Source organism: Glycine soja, chromosome 14, assembly GCF_004193775.1.
Source record: "Glycine soja cultivar W05 chromosome 14, ASM419377v2, whole genome shotgun sequence".
Lineage (NCBI taxonomy): Eukaryota > Viridiplantae > Streptophyta > Magnoliopsida > Fabales > Fabaceae > Glycine > Glycine soja.
In genome coordinates, this window is record NC_041015.1 from 23,103,899 (window position 1) to 23,112,490 (window position 8,592).

General features: G+C 41.0%; 1 protein-coding gene across 1 annotated transcript; it reads right to left on the bottom strand.

The window, feature by feature from the left end:
* Positions 1-7,596: 7,596 nt before the first annotated feature.
* On the bottom strand, positions 7,597-8,073 carry LOC114383924. The gene has a single exon (XM_028343625.1). The coding sequence runs from the start codon at positions 8,071-8,073 to the stop codon at positions 7,597-7,599; it is 477 nt and encodes a 158-aa protein (XP_028199426.1).
* Between the last annotated feature and the right edge of the window lie 519 nt (positions 8,074-8,592).

Sequence of the window (8,592 nt, forward strand, 5' to 3'; positions counted from 1 at the left end):
GTCTACCTCTATGCCCTTACTGGGAATGATATGCCCTAAAACTATACCTTGTTCTACCATGAAGTGACAATTTTCAAAATTCAGCACAAGGTTAGTTTTAATGCATCTACTAAGAACTCTATCTAGACTATCCAAACATGTATCAAAAGAGGATCCATAAACAGTAAAATCATCCATAAACACCTCTATGCAACTCTCTAAAAAGTCATTGAAAATGCGAAGCATACACCACTAGAAGGTACCAGGGGCGTTGCATAGGCCAAAGGGCATCCTCCTATAGGCAAAAGTGCCAAAGGGACATGTGAATGTGGTCTTTTCTTGATCCTTATGAGCAATATGAATTTGTAAATAACCAGAAAAACCATCAAGAAAATAGTAATGAGACTTACCTGCCAAGTGCTCAAGCATTTGATCAATGAAAGGCATGAGAAAATGATCTTTTATGGTTACCTGGTTCAGCCTTTTATAATCAAGGCAGACTCGCCAGCTGTTCTGCACTCTTGTGGGGATAAGCTCATCTCTTTCATTCTTAATTACTGTGAGGCCTGTCTTCGTAGGAACCACTTGGACTGGACTCACCCATTGGCTGTCAGAAATGGGGTAGATGATTCCAACTTGTAAGAGTTTGGTCAGTTCCTTTTTCACCACATCTAGAATGACGGGGTTAAGTCGCCGTTGTGGCTGCCTCACTGGCTTAGCTCCATCCTCTAAAAGTATCCTATGCATGCAGGAAGATGGGCTAATACCAAAAATGTTTGCAAAAGTCCATCCAATGGCCTTCTTGTGCTTCTTGAGCACTTGCAGCAACTTCTCCTCCTGCTCAGCAGCAAGGGAGGCAGAGATGATCACTAGAAATTTTCCTTGTCCCCCAAGTAAGCATATTTGAGGGTTGCTGGTAAGGGCTTCAACACCGATGTGGGTGGTGGCTGAACAGTGGGAGGAACCAGGGTAGAGAAGAGGAAGGTTCCTCAGCCTATACCTCATATAGCAAGTCAGAAGTGATGGAAGCTTGCTTGTGGAGCTTCTATGGAGGCTGGATCTTTGAGCTTCAATGAGGTCCTTCAATGGTGATTTTACACCATGGAGATGCAGCGGAAGGCAAAGGAGAAGAGGAGAGGGGAGGCACCATCCACTAGGGAATAAGCCAAGGAAGAAGGAGCTTCACCACCAAGAATTGCCTTGGATAAGAAGCTTGAAGAGGATGCTTTAATGGAGGAAAAGAAAGAGAGAAGGGGAGAGCACGAAATTGAAGGAATAAAAGAGGGAGAGAAGTGGAACTTTGAAGTGTATCTCATAAGACTTTCATTCATCAAAGTTACAACAATTGTTACACATGTTTCTATTTATAGACTAGGTAGCTTCCTTGAAAATCTTTCTTGAGAAAACTTCCTTGAGAAGCTTCTTTGAGAAAACTTCCTTGAGAAGCTAGAGCTTAGCTACACACACCCCTCTAATAACTAAGCTCACCTCCTTAAGAAGCTTCCTTGAGAAGATTCTTAAAGAAGCTAGAGCTTAGCTACACACCTCTCTAATAGCTAAGCTCACCTCCTTGAGATGAGAAGCTAGAGCTTAGCTACACACCCACTATAATAGCTAAGCTCACCCCCATGACAAAATACATGAAAATACAAAAAAGTCCCTACTACAAAGACTACTCAAAATGCCTCGAAATACAAGGCTAAAACCATATACTACTAGAATCGTCAAAATACAAGGCCCAAACGAAGGAAAAACCTATTCTAATATTTACAAGCATAAGCGGGCTCATACTTAGCCCATGGGCTCAAAATCTACCCTAAGGCTCATGAGAACCCTAGGGCCTTCCCTTGGATCTCTGGCCCAATCTACTAGGAGTCTTCTATCCAATGCCCTTGCGGGGTAGGATTGCATCAAGAAGTATATGTACTTCCTGCAGCATGGTTGGTGCATTCTGACTCTAAAAAATCAACATCAAGAGGTAAAACAGCTAGAAAATCAGAATCAGACTCAAATTCAAATTCACTCTCAGCATAAAAATCAGATACAAGATCAAATTCAAACTCAGATTCAGATTCAATGCATAAGGAGTGAGAAGTATGTAGATCAGATAAAAATGGATGTTTCATACCATGAAGAACAGAATCAAAATCAAACATATAATCATCAACAATCTGATCAATTATCTCAGCACGGAAAACAAAATGACCCTCAGATGGATGTTTCATGGCATCAAGAATGTTAAAATGAACAATAATATCACCAAATTCCATAGACAATGTGCCAGCATAAACATTTATCTTGGTTTGGGTTGTTTTCACAAATGGCCTTCCTAAAATAATTGGAACTGAACCATGGGAAAATCCCTCTTCCATATTAAGAACATAAAAATCAACAGGAAAAATAAGTTCACCAACCTGAACCAACACATCCTCTATCAAACCTGCGGGGTAAGCAACACTTCTATTTGCCAAATGAATCACCACATTTGTAGATTGCAAAGGTCTAAGAGATAAAGAATTGAAAATGGACAAAGGCATGACACTAACTGATGCTCCTAGATCTAGCATGGCATTCTCAAATTTACTGTTCCCATTAATGCAAGGTATAGAGAAAGTACCGGGGTCCTTACATTTCTCAGGAATGTGAGGAACAGATTTACCTATCAATGCTGACACATTTCAGCCCATGCTAATCCTTTCATGGCCTTTGAGCTTCCTTTTGTGGGTGCACAGCTCCTTTAGAAACTTGGCATATCTTGAAATCTGCTTAATGGCATCTGTAACGACCCGCCTCGCCGCTACGATATCAACACTCTAATATGCGATAATTTCAATTTTTATAAAAATAACTCCTTTAAGTTTGCTTATGAAAATAGAAGAAATTTTGTCACAACATGCATTCATCCAACAACACATCATTACTTAAGTGAATATCAATAATTATATAGAAACAGTAACTCGATACACATAATACACATAACGAAAATAAAATTTGTTCATAAGTATAATTAAAATTTGAAGTTTACATCTTTAATCTAACAAAATAGAACTTGAAAACCAACTACGGAGGAGTTGATTACAAAACACAACTCTCTCCCAAAATAATGCCAACGTCATCACGTCGGCTCGATGGCTCCTCACCAGAATTTCACTTCTTACACCCTACTGCTATCATTCTGCTCCCACAAACAATATTCGTGGTCATCACAGGTATCAACCACACGATACATAATTGCAAGGGTGAGTTCATTATAAAAAGAACCAATACCAATTCCAAATAACCACAATTAGCAAGGAACATTGGCAAACATGATGAGCATACACAACATTCATTATTCAACACTCATATCCAACAAATATTCATCATCCACATCCAACAATTACTCATCGTTCATCCATGGACCCAATCAAGACTGCACAAAATGATGGATGCACCTGACTCAACACTCAGATGCAATGTGGTATGTACCAACAACAACCAAATCTCAGGAAATAGCCTAAGCGTGTCCACACGACACTTTCACTTAGGGAACTGTGCTGAGTTTGTCGGGACCACTCGAGGGTGCAAGTAACAGCCCCCTCTCATAGGTGATCAACCTGGAAGCCCAAAGGTGTTCCCTACCAAGTTGGGAAGCGTTTTTACCGAGGCAGCTTCATGTAGCTTCCTCAAGAAGCTTTATTAAGAGGCTTCCTCAAGAAGCTTCCTCGTGGCTTCTTTGAGAAGTTTTCTCAAGAGGCTTCTTTGAGAAGCTAGATCCTTATCTACCCACACCCCTCTATTAACTAAATTAACCTCCATGAAAATAATTATGGATGAAAATAATGCAACAAATATAATCAAACATCAAACATAGTTACTAATAATACATAGATATATATATCAGGGTGTTACAACTCTCCCACCCTTTTAGAAATTTCATCCTCGAAATTTACCCTACATAAACAAGGATGGGTGAGCTTCTCACATCTGACTTTCCAATTCCCATGTGGCATCTTCTCCTGATGCACCTCCCCAGATCACCTTGACCAACGAAATCTCTTTCCCTCTTAGGTGTTTTGTTCGCCTATCTTCGATTCTCAAAGGCAATGTTTCATATGTCAAATTCTCCTTCACTTGTACATCATCCAATTCAATCACATGGGATGGATCATGGATATACTTACGGAGTTGAGACACATGAAAGACATTGTGAAGATTGGAAAGAAACGGGGGTAGTGCAATTTGGTATGCCATAGGGCCAACTATCTTAAGAATTTGGAAAGTACCAATAAAGCGAGGTGTGAGTTTTCGGGATTTCAATGCTCGACCAACCCCAGTCCATGGAGTGACTCTCAAGAATACATGATCACCAACCTCAAATTTTAGATCTTTCCTCCTCTTATCATGATAACTTTTCTGCCTACTCTGAGCAGTCCTCATCCTTTCTTGGATTAACTTAACTTTCTTAGTGATTTGCTGTACCACTTCTGGTCCTAAGGTAAGGCCTTCTCTGGGCTCTGACCAACATAGGGGTGTCCTACACCTTCTACCATACAAAGCTTCATTGGGAGCCATGCCAATGGTAGAGTGAAAACTGTTGTTATAAGTGAATTCTATCAATGGAAGAAAACTCTCCCAGCTTCCTTTCTTCTCTAAAACACACGCCCTCAAAAGGTCCTCCAATGACTGAATGGTCCATTCAGTTTGGCCATTAGTCTGAGGATGGTAGGCTAAACTTAGTCTAAGCTTGGTCCCCAACGCTCTGTTCAAGCTCTCCCAAAATCTTGAGGTAAATCTAGGATCTCTATCAGATACTATGCTAGATGGCACACCATGTAATTTGACAATCTCACTTATATACAAGGAGGTCAACTTTTCCAAGGGAAATCTGATATTAATGGGAATGAAGTGAGTAGACTTAGTCAATCTATCAACAATAACCTAGATAGAATCTAATCCTCTAGGGGTCCTAGGTAGTCCTACCACGAAATCCATGGAAATACTGTCCCACTTCCACTGGGGTATCTCTAAAGGTTGTAACTTCCCTGAAGGTCTTTGATGTTCTATCTTAGCCTTCTGATAGACTAGGTATGCATACACAAACTCACTAACCTCTCTCTTCATGTTGGGCCACCAAAACATCGTCTTTAAATCCTGATACATCTTGGTAGCACCAGGATGGATGCTCAAATTACTCCTATGTCCTTCCTCTAAGATCATCTTCCTAAGTTTAGGCACATTGGGAACACAAATCCTATCTTGAAGTCTCAAAACTCCATCCGATCCAACCTTGAAACTATTGTCCCTCCCTGACTCTATAACCTCTAACTGAGTCCTTAGAAAAGGATTAATCTTCTGACCTTCCCTGATATCACCTAGTAACTCACTAGTGATCCTCAAAGTTCCTAATCTCACACTATTAGGAGTAACCTCACATGAAATACTAAGGTCTCTAAATTGTTCCAAGAGATCCATCTCTCTAACCATCAAGGCAGACATATGTAGAGATTTCCTACTCAAGGCATCAGCCACTACATTGGCTTTACCAGGATGGTAGCTAAGCTCAAAATCATAATCCTTGAGAAACTTTAACCATCTCCTTTGTCTTATGTTCAGCTCCTTCTGACTAAACAAATATTTAAGGCTCTTATGATCACTAAACACCTCGAACTTAGAGCCAAACAGATAATGCCTCCAAATCTTAAGGGCAGAAACTAGAGCATCCAACTCTAGATCATGGTTTGGATAATTCCTCTCATGAGTCTTAAGCTATCTAGAAGCATAGGCCACCACTTGGCCATACTGCATCAACACTCTACCTAAACCCATCTTTGATGCATCACAATACACCTCAAATGGTTCTCTCGGATTAGGCTAAACTAGCACTGGAGCGGTCGTCAATCTTTCCTTGAGGGTCTGGAAACTATGCTCACATTGGGTATCCCACACAAAAGCTTGTCCCTTACGAGTCAGTTTAGTCAAAGGTAGAGCCAACTTGGAGAAACCTTCTACGAATCTCCGGTAGTATCCTGCTAAGCCCAAAAAACTCTTAATCTCAAAAATAGACTTAGGACTCTCCCACTTAAGAACAACTTTTATCTTAGAGGGATCCATAACTATACCCCCTTGAGATACCACATGCCCTAGGAAACTAACTTTCTCAAACCAAAACTCACACTTGGACAACTTAGCATAGAGTTGAGGGTCCTTAAGGGAACACAATCCTCAAATGTTCTTCATGTTCCTCTCTAGTCTTGGAGTATACCAAAATATCATCTATGAATACTACCACAAAACTATCAAGGTAAGGGTGAAAAACTTTATTCATGTAGTCCATGAACACTCCTGGAGCATTAGTCACACCAAAGGGCATGACTAGATACTCATAGTGACCGTAACGGGTCCTAAAAGCAGTCTTTGGTATGTCCTCAGACTTCACCCGGATCTGATGATAACCCGACCTAAGGTCTATCTTTCTAAACACACAAGCTCCTACCAGCTGGTCCATAAGGTCATCTATTCTAGGTAAAGGGTACTTATTCCTAATCGTTACCTTATTCAGCTGGCAATAATCCACACACAACCTCATGGTTCCATCTTTCTTCTTCACTAGCAACACTGGGGCTCCCCACGGAGACAAACTAGGCCTAACAAACTGTTTATCCAACAACTCTTCTAACTATTTCTTAAGCTCAGCTAACTCTATAGGAGACATCCTATAAGGAGCTATGGATATGGATCCAGCACCAGGTACTAAGTCTATGGAAAACTCTATTTCTCTCTCAGGTGGCAGACCGGTTATATCCTCAGGAAACTCTCTGACAACAGGGAGGTCACACATAGAAACCTTTGTCTCTGTATCCGGTCTAGACAAGATCATGTACACTTGAGCATCTTCCTTTAAAGATTTCACGACTTGGTTGGAAGAGATAAGCATCATATCCTTACTCACTCCAGAATCATCAAACACCACACTTTTATCAAAACAGTTCAACAAGACATGGTTGGAAGATAACCAGTCCATACCAAGAATAACATCAATCTGACTCAAAGGCAAACAAATCAAATCAATCAAGAATGTTCTACCAGAAATCTCCACAGGACAATTAAAACACACATCAGAAGTTAACACAGAACCACTAGTAAGGGTCTCTACTACTAGATCTTTATTTAAAGAAGACACAGAAAGCCTAAGCTTTCCTATACACAAACAGGATATAAAGGAATGGGTTGCACCGAAATCAAACAACACAAGCAACAAAATCCCATTTATGAAACATCTACCTTGGATTAGATCTTTGGATTTTGAAGCTTCAACATCATTAAGGGTAAAGACTCTTCCCGTGGCCTTTGGATGTCTAGTTTGGTCATTCGGGCCTCCACCATTTTGCTCCTTCTTGAGTCGTGAACAATCTCTTGAGTATGTCGCTTTTGTCCAAAGCTAAAACATGTTATGCCTATATCGGGACAATTCGAGGAGATGTGCTCTGGCTTACCACATCTGTAACCAATGATATGAGTGGAGAAAGTATTGGGTTTGCTACCGCTACCACCTGCAAATCCCCGAGCAACAACCCTCTGATTGTCATGGCGGTTACCATATTGCTTAGGAGGAGTCGAATATGGTTTTCCCCGATGTTAAGGCCCATTCTTTTTGTTCCTCACTGGACCTGTACTCCTATAATAGGCTGCCCTGTCTCGGGAGTCTTCATCCCAAATCCGACACATGTTAACCAAAAGTGGGAACTGACGAACACCTTGGTAATTCACAGCTTGCTTCACTTCAGGTCGCAAGCCATTCAGAAACTTTACACACTTTGAACTTTCACCATCTTTCCCTTGATAATGGGGAAAGTACCTCACCAGCTCCTCAAACTTGGCTTCATATTCAACCACAGTCATGTTTTCCTGCTTAAGCTCCAAGAACTCCATCTCCTTCTTGTTCCTAACATCCTCAGGAAAATATTTCTCCAAAAACACTCTCTTGAAGACATCCCAGGTCACATCTTGACCTTCAACCTCTAGGCATGGGCGAGTATTCTCCCAACAATACTCAGCCTCTTCCACTAGAGTATATGCGCCAAAAGCAACCTTTTGCCCCTCCGGACATGCCATAACTCGGAAAATTTTCTAAATTTTCCTTATTCAGTTCTGAGCACCATCAGGGTTGTATCGTCCATTGAAAGAAGGAGTGTTGTTTCGTTGGAAGCGATCCAACCCCTGGTACTCAACAGCTCCACCAGCGTCTCCTCTATTTGGATTCCCTATAGCCTGAGCTAAGGCTTGAAGGGCATCCACTATCGCACGATCATTCCGTCCAGCCATCACTCCCTATACACACCAGGGAGATAGACATGGAAGGAATACACACAAACAAAGAACCACACAGCAATCACAACCATCACAAATTCCTACTCAGTTACTCTTGAGTGTTGATGCCTCAAGACATTAACACTCTATCTTTCCATCATTTGTATTTTCTGATCGCTTGCCATATCATTCCATTTCCCTTCACAAATTATATAGGTGGCCAGTCTGATAATCCGTGACCCGGCATTGAAATTCATGGTATAGCAGACATCAGAAAAACAAATTCAATATGACTACAACAATCAAATCTCTATAGCTTCTTAA